This window comes from Eptesicus fuscus, chromosome 4 (genome assembly GCF_027574615.1).
Source record: "Eptesicus fuscus isolate TK198812 chromosome 4, DD_ASM_mEF_20220401, whole genome shotgun sequence".
Classification (NCBI taxonomy): Eukaryota; Metazoa; Chordata; class Mammalia; order Chiroptera; family Vespertilionidae; genus Eptesicus; species Eptesicus fuscus.
Genome location: NC_072476.1, coordinates 1,787,307 through 1,806,755, shown reverse-complemented (window position 1 = coordinate 1,806,755; position 19,449 = coordinate 1,787,307). Strand labels below are relative to the sequence as shown.

At 38.3% G+C, this 19,449-nt stretch overlaps 1 protein-coding gene across 7 annotated transcripts in view; it reads right to left on the bottom strand.

The window, feature by feature from the left end:
• Window positions 1-19,449, bottom strand: part of LOC103296290 (phospholipid-transporting ATPase ABCA3-like) — a 451,749-nt gene that overhangs the window by 365,060 nt on the left and 67,240 nt on the right. For 4 of the 7 annotated variants that reach the window (XM_054714397.1, XM_054714395.1, XM_054714399.1 and 1 more), the window contains exons 6-8: window positions 11,456-11,715; window positions 9,240-9,356; window positions 8,370-8,487 (exon numbers count right to left, since the gene is read on the bottom strand). In XM_054714397.1, coding sequence (XP_054570372.1) covers window positions 8,370-8,487; window positions 9,240-9,356; window positions 11,456-11,715 — 495 coding nt within the window. The remainder of the gene's footprint in view (window positions 1-8,369; window positions 8,488-9,239; window positions 9,357-11,455; window positions 11,716-19,449) is intronic. The other 3 variants (XM_054714398.1, XM_054714400.1, XM_054714401.1) reach the window with 1 other exon arrangement.

Sequence of the window (19,449 nt, the reverse complement as noted above, 5' to 3'; positions counted from 1 at the left end):
TCAATGAAAGAAAAATACCACATGATCTCACTCATTTATGGATAATAAAGAACATTATAACCTGATGCACAAAATGTAGATACAGAGGCAGTAAAGCATCAAACAGACTGTCAAACTACAGCGTGAAGGTTGGGGTGGGGGTGATAAGAGATCAACCAAAGGACTTGTATGCATGTATATAAGCATAACCAATGGACCCAAGACACTGGGGGGTGAGGGCATATATGGGAGTGGGGTTTGGGGGGGGCAATGGGAAGATATGTACACATGTAGTACCTTCAACAATAAAAAAAACATTAAAAACTAAAAAAAAAAAAAGTAAAGTCACTCAAATGCCTAGCGGCTTAATAGCTGTTTATTAAACAATTAATGGGTTCCCAGTGAGAATAAGAATGAAATTAAAATTACTTGGAAATAAATGAAAATGAACATACAACAACCCCAAATCTATGGTACACCGAGATAGCAGTACAGAGAGGGACGTTTATAGCATTACATGTCTATCTCTGAAGCAATGAAAATCTCAAATAAACAATCTAACCTTAGATTGAGAAAAACAAGAAAAGCACAGAGTAAGCAGAAGGAAGGAAATAATAATGATCAGAGTGGAAATCAATTACATAGAGTCTAAAAAAATAATACAAAAGATCAATGAAACCAAGAGTTGGTTCTTTGAAAAGATAAACAAGATGTAAAAACCTTTAGACATGTTCACCAAGAATCAAAGAGATAAGTCCCATATAAATAAAAGCAGAAATGAAAGTGGCAAAATAACAATGGACATCACAGAAATACAAAGGATTGTAAGCAAATGCTATGAACAAGTATATATGTCAACAAATTGGACAACTTTGGCAAAATGGACAAATTCCCAGAAACATAATCTTCTAAAACTGAATCAGGAAGTATTACAGAACCTGAATACACCAATGATAGCTAATGAAATGGAAATAGTAATAAAAAAACTCCCAGCACATAAGTTGGAAGAATCACAATACCAGATATCAAATTATACTACAAAGTCACTATAATTAAAACAGTCTGGTTCTGCCCAGATGGTGTGGCTCTGTGGTTGAGAGTCAACCTATAAACCAGGACATCACAGTTCGATTCCAGGTCAGGCAAATGCCCGGATTGCAGGCTCAATCCCCAGTGGGGGCATGCAAGAAGCAGCTGATCAATGATTCTCTCTCATCATTGATGTTTCTATTCTCTCCCCCTCTTCTTTCCTCTCTGAAATCAATAAAAATATATATTAAAAAACAGCTTAGTACTGGCATAAGAATAGGCATATAGATCAATGGAACAGAACAGATAGTCAATATGGCTATACTATTATCAGAAAAGATATATTTTTTAATTAAAGTGATGAGACAAATACATTTTCTTCTAACAAAAGGTTTGATGCAGAAGGAAGATATAATAATTGTAAACATTTACACACCTAGTAATACATTCTCAAAATATACGAACCAAAAATGTACTGAATTCAAGGGAGACATAGACAATTTTACAGTAACAGTTTCAGACTTCAAGACCCCACTTTAAATAATGGGTAGAATAACTAAGCAGAAGATCAATAAGAAAACAGAGGACTTAAATCAACTAGGTATAACAGACATACAGAACACTCTCCCCAACAACAGTCTTCCCAAAGCCATAAATCTAATTATAAGACTTAAAATTACATGTTAAAAAATTATTTTCTCTGACCACAATAATATATAATTAGAATAGAATAATAGGAAGAAAATTGGAAAATTCATGTCAGTAAAAATTAACACATTCTTGAATGACCAATGGATTAAGAAGAAATCACAAGAGAAATTATATGTTACATAGAGATAAATGAAAATGAAAACTAAGTGGGAAATTTATAGCTGTAATTGCTTATATTCACAACTTAAAGAACTAGAAATAAAAAACATGAAAAAAAATACCGAAAAGCTACCTGAATGGAAAAAAAATAATAAAGATTACAGCAGAGATAAATGAAATAGAGTAGAAAAAAAAAAGTAGAGAAGAAACACAAAAGCAAAAGTTGATGCTTCAAAATGATTTTTAAAACCTATAGCTAAATAAAAAAAGAAAAAACTTAACTACTTAAAATCATAAATGAAAACAAAGACATAATTATTCTATGGAAATAAAAATAATTATAACAGTATTATATGTAATTTTATGCCAACAAATTGAATAAAACTAGATAAATAAAAAAATAACTAGAAACATAAAACCAGTCAAGACTTAATCAAGAAATAGAAAACCTGAATAGACCTATAACAGGTAACAATATTTAACCAGCAATCAAAACCTCATAACAAATTAAAACCTTTGGTCTGATGGCTTTATTAGTGAATTCTGTCAAACATTTAAGGAAGAATTAGTACCAATGCTTTTCAAACTCTTCAAATAAATTAAAGAGGAGAGAATACTTCTTAATTTATTCTATGAATTTGGTATTACTCTGATAACAAAATACTATATAATAAATACTATAAAATAAGGAGGTAATATGCAAATTGACCATCATGCCTTTGCACAAGATGGTAGCCACCATGTGGTCACAAGATGGCCGCCCCATGTCATCACAAGATGGCTACCACAAGATGGCTGGCAGGGGGGGAGCAGTTGTGGGCAATCAGGCCAGTAGGGGAGGGCAGTTAGGGTTGACCAGGCTGGCAGGGGAGGGCAGTTGGGGGCAACTGGGCTGGCAGGAGAGCAGTTAAGCATCGATCAGGCTGGCAGCAGAGTGGTTAGGGGGTACTCAGGCTGGTAGGCAGAAGTGGTTATGGGCAATCAGGCAGGCAGGCAGGCAAGCGAGTGGTTGGGAGCCAGCAGTCCCGGATTGTGAGAGGGATGTCTGACTGCTGGTTTAGGCCCGATCCCTAAACCAGCAGTTGGACATCCCTTGAGGGGTTCCATATTGGAGAGGGTGCTGGCTGGGCTAAGGGACAACCCCCCTCCACCCCCCCAGTGCACGAATTTTGTGCACCAGGCCTCTAGCAGATAATAATATGACAAGAAGGAAAACTATAAACCATTACTACCCCTTATGAATATAGATGTGAAATTTAACAAAATACTTGCAAATGGAATTTATCAGCATGTTAAAAGGCTTATACACCAGAACAAATTGGAATTTGTTCCTGGAATGCAAGGATGGTTCAACACATACTAATAAGTGATTAATGTAATATGTATTACATAACTTTAACAAAGTGAACAAATTCCAAGTGATTATCAACATTTATGCAGAAAAAGTGACAAAATTCAACATAATTTAATGATAAAATCATTTAAATGAGGAATAAAAGGAAACTATTTTAATATATTGCCATATATGAAAACCCCACAGCTAACAACATGTTTAATGATAAAAAACGAAAAGATTTTCCTCTTAGATAAGAATAATACAAGGATCCAGTTACTACCTCATTTATTCAACATAGTATTGAAAGTTGTAGCTACCAGAGGCAAGATGACTGCAGAGTAGCTGAAGGCTGCCTGCCCTTGCTCCTAGCCAGGGAATGGATTTACAGATAAAATACTGTGCAATCAACTTGAAAAACCAAATGAAGTGTGGCTGATTGGAAAAATTGTATCTAAGGAGCACTGAAGAAACAACAGAGACTGGTAAGAGGAGAGAGGTCACAGAAAGGGAGCGCCCCCTCCTGAGCAAGTCTAAGGGATACTGGCTGCAAAGCACCCTCCCCCTGTGAGTTCGGAGTCTCAACCCCAAGCAGGGATCCAAAACCCAGAGCAGCAGAAAAGAAAAGAAGAGCCTGTGTTGCATCAGGCAGAGGGAACCAGGGGGGATCTGTTCGCCTGGGAGACTGTGACCACACCTTCCCCGTGATGGAGTGACCCTATTGTTTGCGCCCAGCCTGAGAAGTTCATTCTGGGCTCTAAGTGCTGGAGAGTCTGCGTTGCTTGTGTTTGATTCCATCAAAAGAGTGTGTGGGCTTTACTCAGCAGTGACTTGGAAGGACCCTTTACTTTCTTGAAAGGCATTGTACAGAGCCTTATTCGGTGACTAAACTGTTTGGCTGTGGGAAAGGGGAAAGGTCTCTTCCACCTTGAGCAAACAGTCGGAACCTATCCCCCCACTTGTGGAGCCTCCTAGACTGCCCTGCTCTGCTGGTTATGCAGAGGTCTGGGATATTTGGTGTTTGGAGCCCAAGCAAAGATAGGAATTTCAGCCCTGGATTTGTGACTGCATTGTGGGGAAGCTTGAATACTACCCCCTACCGGAGCCTATACCTAAAAGAATTTGGAAAAGAACAGCAGGAAGAGCCCACGGTAAGCAGAAGGAAGGAAATAATAAAGATCAGAGCAGACATAAATTACATAGAACAAACAAAAATATAGAAGGTCAATGAAACCAAGAGCTGGTTCTTTGAAAGAATAAACAAGATTGGTGAACCTTTAACCAGACCCATCAAGAAACAAAGAGAGGACCCAAATAAATAGAATCAGAAATGAAAGTAGCAAAGTAACAACTGACATCACAGAAATACAAAGAATTTTAGAAAAATATTATGAACAACTATATGGAAACAAAATAGTGATTTGAAATGGACAAATTCATAGAAACATACAATCAGGAAGAAGTGGCATACCTGAACAGACCAATAACAACTGATGAAATAGAAGCAATAATTAAAAACTCTCAGCAACAAAAGTCTTGGACTTTATGGCTTTGTAGGAAAATTTTACCAAACATTCAAGAATTACCACTATCTTATTCAAAGTATTCTAAAAAATTCAAGAGGAGGAAAAATTCTGAAGCTCTTCTTACAAAGCCAACTTTATCCTAATACCAAAACCAGATAAGACACATCAAAGAAAGAAAATTATAATAGACCAATATCCCTTAACAACATAATAGCAAATCAGATCCAGAAATACAATAAAAAGACCATATATCCATGACCAAGTGAGATTTATTCTGTGGATACAAGGTTGGTACAATATTTGCAAATTAATAAATGTGATACATCACAAAAGTTAAGATAAAAACAACATGGTCATATCAATAAATGCAGAAAAAACCTTCAATAAAATCCAGCACCATCTATAATAATCTATAATAATAAAAGCATAATATGCTAGTTATACCTGATGACCTTCCAGATGAAACTTGGGCTATGAGGGAAGCCCAGGTCCTGGGTGCCTGCCAGCGGCTGGAGGGAAGCCCAGGTCCCGGGTGCCAGAGGGAAGCCAGAGCTGGCAGCCGGGGGAAGGAAGGCCTACTCTTACACCAATTTTGTGCATTGGGCCTCTAGTTTTATAATAAAAACTCTCAGCAAAGTGGGAATAGAGGGATCATACCTTAACATAATAAAGGCTGTATATGACATACCCATAGCTAACATTATACCCAGTGGGCAAAAACTAAAAGCATTTCCCTTAAGATGACATGATATTGTACATAGAAAACCCTAAAGACTCCACCAAAAACTACTATATTTAATAAATAAGTTTACAGAAGTTGCAGAATACAAAATCAATATCCAGAAATTGATGGCATTTTTTTCAAATTTTTTTATTGATTAAGGTACTACATGTGTACATATCTTCCCATTGTCTCCCCCACCCCCCCCTCCCATACATGCCCTCACCCCCCAGTGTTTTGCGTCCATTGGTTATGCTTATATGCATGCATACAAGTCCTTCGGTAGATCTCTTATCTCCCCCACCTCTCCCTAATCTTCCCGCTGTAATTCGACAGTCTGTTTGATGCTTTACTGCCTCTGTATCTATCTTTTGGTTCATCAAGTTATAATGTTCTTTATTGAACTCTCAGAAGGAGAAACTTTATTATGCAAGAAAATAAGTAAATAGGAATAAATTTAACCAAGGAGGTAAAAGATCTGTACTTGAACAACTATATAACATGGAAGAAAAAAATTAAGGAAGACAAAAATGGAAGCATATGTCATGTTCATGGTTGGAAGACTGAACATCATTAAAACATCAATACCACCCAAAGTGATCTATAGATTCAACACAATCCATATTAAAATATCAATGGCATATTTCACAGACCTAGAAAAAATATTCCCAAAATTTATATAGAACCAAGAAAGACCCTGAATAGCCACAGCAATCTTGAGAAAGAAGAATAAGATGGGAGGTACCACAATCCTGGATATCAAATCATACTACAAGGCCATTATAATCCAAACAGCCTGTTGCTGGCATAAGAACAGGCATATAGTCCAATGGAACAGAATGGAGAGCCCAGAAATAAGCCCACACCTTTATGGTTAATGAATATTTGACAAAGATGGAAAGAGCATTCAATGGAATAAGACAGTCTCTTCAATAAATGGTGTTGGAAAAATTGAACAGATACATGTAAAAAAATGAAACTAGACCACCAACTTACACCACACACAAAAATAAACTCAAAATAGATAAAGAACTTAAATGTAAGATGGGAAACTATATGGTAAAAATCTTAGAAGATGCCATAGGCAGCAAAATACCATACATTTGTCGTAGCAATATCTTTACCGATACAGCTCCTAGGACAATGGAAACTATGGACAAAATTAACAAATGGGACTACATAAAAATAAAAAGCTTCTGCACAGCAAAAGAAACCGTCAACAAAACAACAAGAAAGCATGGAAGAACATAACAGTATTTGCCAATGTTATCTCCCATAAGGGCCTAATCTCCAAAATTTATAGGGAACTCTTACAACTTAACAAAAGAAAGATAAATAATCCAATAAAAAAAATGGGCAAAGGACCTAAATGGACAACTTTCGAAAGAGGACATACAGAAGGCCAAGAGTCTTATGAAAACATGCTCAAAGTCACTCATCATCTGAGAGATGCAAATCAAAATGACAATGAGGTACCATCCTCATACCTGTCAGAATGGCTATCATCAACAAATCAACAAACGACAAATGCTGGAGAAGATGTGGAGAAATAGATCATTAACTGCTGGTGGGAATGCAGACTGGTGCAGCCACTGTGGAAAATAGTATGGCGTTTCCTCAAAAAACTAAAAATGGAACTCCCATTTGACCCAGTGATCCCCCTTCTAGGAATATATCCCAAGAAATCAGAAACAACAATAAGGATATATGCACCCCTATATTCATAGCAGCACAATTTACAATAACTAAGATTTGGAAACAGCCTAATAGCCCGTCAACAGATGAGTGGATTAAAAATCAGTGGTACATCTACACAATGGAATACTACGCTGCTGTAAAAAAAAGAAATAACTCTTACCATTTGCAACAGCATGGATGGACCTGGAGAGCATTATGCTAAGCAAAATAAGCCAGTCGGAGAAAGATAAATATCACATGATCTCACTCATTTGTGGAATATAATGAACAACATAAACTGATGAACAAAAATAGATCCAGACTAGAGAAGCATGGAACAGAGTGAAGGCAGGGGAGGGTGGGGTGGAGGTAAGAGATCCACCAAAGGACTTGTATGCATGCATATAAGCACAACCAATGGACACAGACACTAAAGGGGTGAGGGCATGTGCTGGAAGGACGGGAGCGTCCAGGGAGAGGTCAATGTGAAAAAAAGGAGACATATGTAATACTTTAAACACTAAATAATTTTTTAAAAGTAATGGATTAAAGTCTGTTAATGTGAAATAAATCTCCAATTTAAATTGCATTCATAGAGGGGATCAATGGTTATAGACAGAGTCTACCTACAGTGGTGAACACACAATACAGTATTCAGATGATGTGTTTTGGAATTGTGTACCTAAAACCTGTATAATTTTAATTTTGTCAGTGTCACCCCAATAAATTCAATAAAAAGGTGGGAAAATAAAAACATTGTTTAAAAAAGAAATCAACCTCTGCAAGAAGGATTGTTTATTTATCCTAAGTTCTAACTGGTCACAATTTTATTTCATATAATTTTTAATATATACATTGGGCATATTAATTTTCAATGTTCTCTTTACCTCCTGTTAAACATTTCATATACAATTCATCTTCTATGATAGAATGTAAGTCAAGACTATACATATGAGCTCAGCAGGTGTGGCTCAGTGGTTTAGTGTCAACCTATGAACCAGTAGGTCATGTTTTAATTCCCGGTCAGGGCACATGCCTGGGTTGTGGGCTTGATCCCCAGTAGGGGCATGCAGAAGGCAGGCAATCAATGATTCTCTCTCATCATTAATGTTTCTATCTCTCTCTCCCTCTTCCTTCCTCTCTGAAAATCACACACACACACACACACACACACACACACACACACACACCAAAAGACTACATATGAGATGTCTAGAAGGAGCATCCAAATAAGATCCCATTTTGGTCAATTAGAACAGAAACTGCATTATATATGGGAAGATCTTAGACTCACCTTTATTGAAGAATGTGCTAACCATAAAGCCAAATAATATTGAAGCAATGGCATAACACATTAAAAAGACAAAGATGAAGCTATGGTCACTGTAGCGGAAAATTGGCTCATTGATAATCTACGATAAAACAATATGACAATGTAAGGCACACCACACCGTAAGTAGTGTCACATAAACACAATGGAAGAGGGGGGAAATGAAGGCCCTAAATAAATAGACCACATTGCGCAGTGACTGAAGCTTAATTTGTGGGAAAGTTAACTAAACAACTTATTTCTTACAGAAGGGTTTCTGGTGTTGTTTTTCCCCCCTTGGATGTTCAGCAGCCTATGAATCTCCATAGTGGAGACAATATAAGCCATATTTCATCTTCCTGGCAACCTGAGACCAATCAGTCCACACTAGAGAGGAATGACTTCATCCCTCTCAAAGGATAGCTGCAGCAGGCTACAATCTTGGAAGAAGATGTCCAATATAGCAGACATGAACCACATTAGCTACTGAGCACTCAAAAGGTAGCTAGTGTGACTATCATTTAATTTTAGTTACTTTAATTTAAATTAAAAAACAAATACAGTGTCAAGTACGTATTAGGTATTTCTAATGATGATATTGCATACGGATTGAGATGTGCTTTAAATATAAAACACAGACTACAGTTTGAAGACAGTACAAAAAAGAATGTAAAATAAAATATCTTAATTTTCAAGTAGATTGCGTGTTGATATATTTTGTATATATTGATTATTGTATAAAATAATTTCACCTGTTTTTTTCTATTCTTTAAAATGTGTAGTGGCTACTAAAGATTTAATATTACATAATGATTCATTAAATCTCTATTGGATAGCACAAAGTTAGACACTTGCCTTGACAAATAATAACACACATATCAAAGAGATAATAATGATATAAAACAAGAAGGCTATGAGGAAATAGGAAGCCCAGATCATCCAGTTTTTAAGTCCAATTATGAGTTGGTACTCCTGTAGGAAAGTCAACACAAATCAAATATAACACATAACAGTAATTCATAGTGCTTTCACATACATTTTAAAATTAAATTCCCATAAAAACCTATATAAATAGGTAATATCTCTATTTTGTGACTGAAGAGAAGCAATGTTCAAAAAGTCAAGAATGTTGGTCAAAATTATGGAGTTAATAAGGACAGTATTAGCATTATAATATATTTCTCCTGATTTCAATACTGTACTTACTTAGTATTAGACCAAAATGGGAAAGCATTTCAAATTAAACTTTGAAATATTAAGATCTCTTTTATATTATAGTATACTTCCTGGAATATTAGAGAAATGTGTCTATGCTTTTATTTTAAAAATCCAGGTGTAAGTTAGAAGTCAGTTATACTTCTTATGCTTGTTTCTTGTAGACCATGTGGCTTTTCTCCACCTCTGGCTGCTCTCAACATTTTGTCTTTGGTTTTCAGCAGTTTAAATATAATTATGTCTAGGTGTATGTGTGTGCGTGTGAGTGCGCATTTGTGTGTGTGCGTGTGTGCACACATGTGTGTGCGTGTGTGTGTGTGTACGTGTGTGTGTGATGTGTTGTATTTATCTTGCTTTGCATTCTCTGAGCTTCTTCAATCTGTGGTTTGATACCTACCACTGATTTTGGAAAAAACTCTCTGCCATTATTTCTTTTTAAAATGTAACTTTATTGTTGGAAGTATTACAGATGTTACCTTTTCCTCCCCATTGATACCCTCCTCCTCACTCCCAACCCCCTCCAGGCCTTTACCTCACTACTGCCTGTGTCCTAGGGTTATGCATATATGCATATACATTCTTTGGTTAATCTCCACTCCCCACATCCACTCTGAGAATCATCTGTTGCATGCTTCCATGTCTCTGGATCTATTTTGTTTGTCAGTTTATTTTGTTCATTAGATTCCACATATAAGAGAGATCATGTGATATTTGTCTTTTTCTCACTAGCTTATTTTTTCTCACTTAGCATAATACTCTCCTGTTGGCTCTATTCTCTCATATCTTCTAAGAGGGATTCCAGTTATGTACATGTTATACCATTAATATTGTCCTACACTTTTTGTACGCTCTTTTCTGAATTTTTAAATTTTGTTTTCTCTTTAAGTTTGTATAATTTCAACTGTTTTATTCAATTTTCTGATTCTTTCCTCATCAAGGTCAAATGTATTGATGAGTCTGTCAAAACCATTTTTCACTTTTGTTAGCATATTTTGACTTCTATCATTTTCCTTTAACTCCTTCTTATAGTTTTTTTTCTCTCTGATAGCATTAACTGTCTGATCTTGCATGTTTTACACTGTGCAGAAAAGAGCTAACAAAGGAGGCTTGAGACTATTAGGAAGTCGTGTTTGCAAGGTCAGTTTTTCTAGGCTTTTCCTGTGTCATATCCTCTTATGACCCAGCTATGGGTATTTACTACACCACTATAATAACTTCCCGATGTGAGTACAACTATGTGCTGAGTCCTACTGCATTTCAGAAAATGGGAATGGTCTTGAGGATCTGGACACATGTACCTTTTCCTTTAGAGCCTTTAAATTACTAACCATAATAATTTTAAATTTCCTGTCTGATATTTCCAACATCTCTGTCTTATCTGAGTCTAGTTCTGATAACTAATTTGACTCTTTGGACTGTCATTTCTTAATTTTTGATGTGCTTTGTAATTTTTTGTTGAAAGCCATACATATTAGCTAGGGATGTAGCTACCAAGTTAAATAGACCAAAAGAGTGGGAATTTATGTTAATTTAGTTAGGTGATGAAGTGTGTTTGATGTTCCTAGGTACTAGAGACTATAAATTCCTCCAGTGACCTCTTGGCCTTCAGGATTTTCCTTTTTGTTGCTTCCCAGAGATGGTTTGCCTCTGCAATACTGCCAGCTTGGAAAATTGGAAAGTTACATCACTTTCTGTTCTATATTTGCTGCTACTGGGAATGCAATTTGCTGCCACTGGATATAACATCTACCTACCAATGCTGAGTATGTAGAAATAGTCTAAGTCTCCATTTATAAGAGCTCCATAGGCATAAAAATATGTTTACAGAAACTTTATCAGAAAATAATTGGGATTACCTTCAATCTTTTTTCTTTTTCTGACACAAGGGTTCGCATGATGGAAAGTACAGTTGGAGAGAACATGAGTAAGAACATCAAAGGGAGGAATGTACTAATGATCTTAAGTAACCCGTCTTCAGAATAAGCTGGATGTGGAAACCTCTGTACAAGAACACTAATGCCATCAAACAGCTTCTGGGCAGCACGGTCCCCATGGTACAGCATGATGGCCTTATCTAAGGCATGCTGCACAGCCAGGAACCCTTCTCTGATGTACCCTGCATGACAAAGCAGTATCAAATAAAACAGACTTAGGGACAACTCAGACACATAGAACAAGGCAATTCAAGTAAGTCATAGTTTGTCATCTACAGAACATAAATTTAATATTGAACCAAGGCCAATTGAACATAATTACTCTGAGAACGTATCTTTAGTTTTGGCACTAAAGAGATACTTCTTTTTATTAAAAAAAATTCTTATTGTTGAAAGTATTACATATGCCCCTTTTATTCCCCACTGTCCTCTCCCAGCCCAGGCCCCCAGGCCCCTATTGTCTGTCTATTGGTTATGCTTATATGCATACAAATTATTTGGTTGGTCTCTTAAGTTTGACTTTTTCAGCTGAATCTCATTTATAGCTTCTGAAAACTAAGTATATTAAAGGAAAGCAGGAGTAGATTTGCTAAATGCAATTTAGTTTTACTAAAAATACAGATTTAATAAAACATTGGTGAATGAAGACTTGGAAATGGAATAAAAGAACTAAAGCTCAGGAGTTGAAGATGGCTGCCGACAGGAAGGCAGACAGCAAGATAGTGCATGAGTGAGAGAACAAAAGGAGAGTGTGTGGCACAGGGAGTGTTTATGTGTGAGTTGAGGGACAGCTATACTCCAAGGGACTTAGGGGATTTCCAGATGGGGTTCACCTGACAGGAAAGCCTCCACTGCTGCTGAAATCCCTCCCAGAGCAACTGGCTCTGACACAGAGACCATGCCATCTTGAAGGGGAGAGTGGATGTTATCGGAAGCCTAAAAATCCCAGGAATATACAACAACACTCAGTGAGCAGCTGCAAACCCAGGAACACCAGACCCCAAGCAATGCGAATATGTGGACTGGGAGGAACTCTGCAATTTCTCACAGAAAGGTCAAATTTCACCTAAGATAAGGAGAGGGAGAACTACATAAACAGACACCTGGAGAAAAGAGATCATGGGGAGACAAAGAAACAGCCCACATATGAAAGAAAAGGAGCCATCACCAGAAAAGGAAGTAAACAAATTGGAAGCAAGCAACCTGTCAGAGAAAGAATTCAGAGAAATGGTCTTAAGGTGGATGAAAAGAATGGAAGACAAATTCAACAATATGTGTAAAACCCAAGTGGAAATGAAGAAGAATAAAAAAGAAATGAAAAATGACAATGTTGCCATAAAGAAATCAATAGAACACATCAACAGTAGACTAGAAGAAGCAGAGGACCACATCAGTGAGCCAGAAGACTAGGTAGGAAAAAAATACCCAAAATGAAATAAATACCCAAATGAAAAAAAAAAATACCCAAATGAAAACAAAAAAACAAAACTGGGGTAGCAATACTTATATCTGACAAATTAGACCTCAAAGTGAAGGACATAATAAGAGATAAGAAAGGTCACTTCATAATACTAAAGGGAGCAATCCAACTAGAAGAAATAACTCCAGTAAACATATACGCACCCAATACAGGAGCACCCAAATGCATAAAAATCTCTGGGAGGAAATTAAGGGAGAGATTGACAGCAATACACTCATGGTAGGAGACTTTAATACACCACTATCACCACTGGACAAATCCTCTAAACAAAAAATCAGCAAAGAAACAGCAATCCTAAATGACTCACTACACCAGATGGTATTAATTGACATCTTCAGAACATTTCACCTCAAAGCCACAGATAAACATTCTTCTAAAGTGCACATGGGTCATTTTCAAAGATAGACCATATGTTGGAACATAGGTAAAGTCTCTTCTAATTCAAGAAGATAGAAATCATACCAAGCATCTTCTCAGATCACAGTGGCATAAGACTGGAAATCAACTACAATAAAAATAACCCAAAAAAGCAAACACATGGAGACTAAACAGCATGCTATTAAACAATGACTAGGTTACCAGAGAGATCAAGAAAGAAATAAAAGACATCATGGCAACAAATGACAATGAAAACACAACAATCCAAAATCTATGGGACACAACGAGTGCAGTCTTGAGAGGGAAGTTCATAGCTCTACAAGCTTACTGCACAAAACAAGAAAAAATGGTAATAAATTACCTAACCCTACAACTCAAAGAGTTAGAAAGAGAGCAATAAGAAAAGCCCAGTGTAAGCAGAAGGAAGGAAATCATAAAAATCAGAGTGGAGAGAAACAACATAGAGACCAAACAAACAAACAAACAAACACAAAAGATCAACAAAATCAGGAGTTGATTCTTTGAAAGGATAAACAAGATTGATGAACATCTAGCCAGGCTCACCAAGAAGCAAAGAGAGAGGAAACAAATAAACAAAATCAGAAATGAAAGAGGAGAAATAACAACAGACCCTGCCGAAATACAAAGGATTATTAAAAAATACTACGAACAACTCTATTCCAACAAACTGGACAACATTGAGGTATTGGACATATTCCTTGAAAAATATAACCTAATAAAACTCAATCAGGAAGAATCTAAACATCTCAATAGGCCAGTAATTATGGAAAAAATTGAAGCAGTCATCAAAAAGCTTCCGGCAAACAAAAGCCCGGGACCAGATGGCATCACAGGAGAGTTTTACCAAACATTCAAGGAAGAATTAAAACCTATCCTCCTCAGACTATTCCAAAAAATTCAAGAGGAAGGAACACTTCCAAGCTCATTTTATGAAGCCAGCAGCACCCTAATACCAAAAATGAGATAAAGACAACACAATTAAAGAGAATTACAGGCCAATATCCCTAATGAACATACATGTCAAAATCCTCAACAAAATTCTAGCAAATCGGCTCCAGCAGTACATCAGAAAGATCATAAACCAGGACCAAGAAGGATTTATCCCAGGAAAGCAAGGATGGTACAATATCCGCAAATCAATAAATGTGATACATCAAACAAATTGAGAGATAAAAATCACATAGTCATATCAATTGATGCAGAAAAAGCATTGGACAAAATGCAACACCCTTTCTTGAAAAAACTCTCAGCAATGTGGGAATAGAAGGATCATACCTCAACATATTAAAAGCTATCCTATCTAATAAAAGAGTAATATGCAAATTGACCGTCACTCCAACACACAAGGTGGCTGCTCCCATGTGGTCAAAGATGGCTGCCCCCATGTGGACACAAGATGGCTGCCACAAGATGGCCAGCAGAGGAGAGCACTTGGGAGGCACCAGCCCTGCAAGGGAGGGCAGTTGGGGGTGATCAAGCCTGCAGGGGGGAGCATTAGCGGTGATCAGGCCAGCATGGGTGGGAAGTTGGGGAGGACTAGGCCTCCAGGGGAGGGCAGTTAGGGGTGACCAGGCCTGCAGGGGAGGGCTGTTAGGGGTGACCAGACCTGCAGGGGAGGGTAGTTAGGGGCAAACATGCTGGCAGGGGAGCAATTAGGCAACAATCAGGCTGGCAGGGGAGTGGTTAGGGGGAAATCAGGCAGGCAGGCAGGCAAGCAGCTGGGAGCCAGCAGTCCTGGATTGTGAGAGGGATGTCTGACTGCCCGTTTAGGCCTAAACGGGCAGTCAGACATCCCTCTAGGGGTCCCAGATTGGAGAGGGTGCAAGGCTGGGCTGAGTGACACCCCACCACCATGCACAAATTTCGTGCACTGGGCCTCTAGTATATGATAAACTAATAACAAACATTATACTCAATGGGCAAAAACTAAAACGATTTCTCTGAATAACAGAAACAAGATAGGGATTCCCACTCTCACCACTCCTGTTTGACATAGTACTGGAAGTATTAGCCATTGCAATTAGACAAGAAAAGGAAATAAAAGGCATCCAAATTGGAAAAGAGGAAGTAAAGCTGTCCTTATTTTCAGATGACAGGATATTGTACACAAAAAACCCGAAAGACTCCATCAAAAAACTAATAGACTTAATAAATGAATTCGGATCTCCGCGCCTGGTGCGGACGCAGAGACCACGCCATCTTGAGAAACAGAGCTGCCTGAGACTCGATCCTGGCTTCTGAAACAAACCAGGACCCTGCAGCCACTGGGGACAGAGAACTGCTATCACAGCTTCAGACCAATAGACAACAAGAATCCAGACTTCCTGGCAGAATTCGGTGAGTCAAAGAGCCTAACCCCTCCCCGCAGGCGCGCAGACAGCGCCATTTTAACTGAAAGACCTGCCCCTCGCCCAAGCCACAGAACTTTGCGCAGGGACTCGCTCCCCCTCAGGGAATTTGGCGCGCGGGGGGACAGAAGCAGCTCCCTGTTGGGGAAATCTGTCAGTGTGCACAGAGGGCTCCCCTTCGGAGAATTTGGGGGAATTTGGCTTACGGGTCGCAGCTCCCCCTTCGGGGAATCTTGGTGCTTGCACAGAGGGGCTTCCCCTTTAGGGAATTTGGCGCGCAGGACAGACTCCGCCCCCCCCTTCCGGGACTCCGGGAGAGTGCACAGAGCCAGCTCACCTTCAGGAAATTAAGAGTGTGCGCCTACCCGGTTTGGCTCAGTAGAGAGAGCACACACAGGACGCAGCTCCATTTCAGGGAATTTGGCACGCCGGACACAGCTGCCTGGGATCCCTGACTCACAGCACATTCACACTAAGAGCCAGCGATCCCAATTGTTGGTGCATGCACACACAGGGACCATGATTCTCAATGAGAAACTGCACAAGGCAACAGAGACTCTGACACTCGAGTCTTGGTGCAGAAACAGGGAAACTCTGACTCCTGGCACATGCTAAGGATCTCATTTTCGGCACATACCAACAGTGTGGTGTAGACAGGGCCCCTGATTCTAAGTGTGCACACGAGACCACACGGAACACTGGGGACACTGACCCTGGGCAAGTCTGGTTCCCACCAACCAAAGGCAGCCACACGTCCTAGCGTCAGAGCACTTCAGTGAAACTCGGGTGGAGCGAAGTCCCCACAGCACACGGCCCAGGTCCACGCAAACGGAAGCTTGAGCTTTCTGGTGATAGCCAGAATGGGGAAACGAAATAACTCACAGAGGAAAGAAAATGTGGAGTCGCCAAGAAAGGAAATTGTTGAAACTGAAGCTTGCAACATGACCGAAAAGGGGTTTAGAGTAATGGTCGTTGAATTTATACATCGGATGGATGAGAAAATCAACAACCTATGCAAGAATCAGGAAGAAATGAAAACTGATATAGCTACAATCAAAAACACCATGGAAAGTTTCAACAGTAGACTACAAGAAGCAGAGGACCGAATTAGTGAGTTAGAAGATCAGGTACAGAAACAAGCTCAATCTGAACAGCAATTGGAGAAAAGAATTAAAAAGCAGGAGGAAAGCCTAAGGGAGCTTTGGGACAACATGAAACGAAGTAACATATGTGTAATAGGGCTGCCAGAAGGACAAGAAGAGCAGCAGGGATTAGAAAATCTATTTGAAGAAATAATGACAGAAAACTTCCCGGATATGGGAAAGATAAAAGTTACGCAAGTACAGAGAGTCCCAAGCAGGATCAACCCCAAAAGACCCACACCAAGACATGTCATAATTTCAATGGCAAATATGAATGATAAAGAGAGAATCTTAAAGGCGGCAAGAGAGAGACAGAGAGTTACCTACAAAGGAACACCCATCAGATTGTCAAATGATTACTCAACAGAAACACAACAAGCTAGAAGTGAATGGAAGGAGGTATACAAAGTGTTGCAAAGCAAAGGACTGAATCCAAGAATACTATATCCAGCAAGACTATCAATCAAAATTGAAGGGGAAATCAGGAGCTTTGCCGACAAAAAAAGGCTCAAGGAGTTTATCACCACCAAACCAGCAATGCAAGAATTGCTAAAGGGAATACTGTAAAAAGACGTAATAAACAGGTAAGAAGGAATACAGACACAAAAATAGATATGACTACAAACAAATACATATCAGTAATAACTTTAAATGTAAACGGACTAAATGCTCCAATCAAAAGATATCGAGTAGCTGAATGGATAAAAAAACACGACCCATATATATGCTGTCTACAAGAGACCCACCTCAGAACAAGAGACTCACACAGATTGAAAGTGAAGGGATGGAAAAATATCTTTCAGGCAAATGGAAATGAAAAAAAAGCTGGGGTAGCAATACTTATATCTGACAAAATAGACCTCAAAGTAAATGCCATAACAAGAGATAAAGAAGGCCACTTCATAATACTAAAGGGAGAAATCCAACAAGAAGAAATAATTCTGGTAAACATATACGCTCCCAATATAGGAGCACCCAAATACATAAAAAAACTCCTGGAGGATTTCAAGGGAGAGATTAATAGCAATACAATCATAGTAGGAGATTTTAATACCCCACTATCACCACTGGACAAATCCTCTAAACAAAAAATCAGCAAAGAAACAGCAATCCTAAATGAATCACTAGACCAGATGGAATTAATTGACATCTTCAGAACATTTCACCCCAAAGCCACAGAATATACATTCTTCTCAAGTGCACATGGGTCATTTTCAAAGATAGACCATATGCTGGGTCACAGGAAAAGTCTCTTCAAATTCAAGAAGATAGAAATTATATCAAGCATCTTCTCAGATCACAGTGGCATAAAACTGGAAATCAACTACAATAAATACAATCCAAAGAAATCAAACACATGGAGACTAAACAGCATGTTATTAAACAAGGACTGGGTCACCAGAGAGATCAAGGAAGAAATAAAAAACATCATGGCAACAAATGACAATGAAAACACAACAATCCAAAATCTATGGGACACAGCGAAAGCAGTCTTGAGAGGGAAGTTCATAGCTCTACAAGCCTATTGCAAAAAACAAGAAGCAATGGTAATAAATTACTTAACCCTACAACTCAAAGAGCTAGAAAAAGAGCAGCAAGAAAAACCCACTGTAACCAGAAGGAAGGAAATAACAAAGATCAGAGCGGACATAAATGACATAGAGACCAAAGAAACAATACAAAAGATCAACAAAACCAAGAGCTGGTTCTTTGAAAGGATAAACAAGATTGATGGACCTCTAGCCAGGCTCACCAAGAAGCAAAGAGAGAGGACCCAAATAAACAAAATCAGAAATGAAAGAGGTGAAATAACAACAGACTGCGCTGAGATACAAAGGATTGTTACAAAATACTACGAACAACTCTATTCCAACAAACTGGACAACCTGGAGGAAATGGACATATTCCTAGAAAAATATAACATTCCAAAAATCAATCAAGAAGAATCTAAAGAGCTCAATAGGCCAATAACTATGGACGAAATTGAAGCAGTCATCAAAAAGCTTCCGGCAAACAAAAGCCCAGGGCCTGATGGCTTCACAGGAGAGTTTTACCAAACATTCAAGGAAGAACTAAAACCCATCCTCCTCAGACTACTCCAAAAAATTCAATAAGAAGGAACACTTCCAAGCTCCTTCTATGAAGCCAGCATCACCCTAATACCAAAAACCAGATAAAGACAACACAATGAAAGAGAATTACAGACCAATATCCCTCATGAACATAGATGCCAAAATCCTCAACAAAATTCTAGCAAATCGGCTCCAGCAATACATCAGAAAGATCATACACCATGACCAAGTAGGATTTATCCCAGGAATGCAAGGATGGTACAATATCAGCAAATCAATAAATGTGATACATCACATAAACAAATTGCGAGATAAAAATCACATAGTCATATCAATTGATGCCGAAAAAACATTTGACAAAATCCAACACCCTTTCTTGATAAAAACTCTCAACAAGGTGGGAATAGAAGGCTCATACCTCAATATAATAAAAGCTATATATGATAAACCCACAGCAAACATCATACTCAATGGA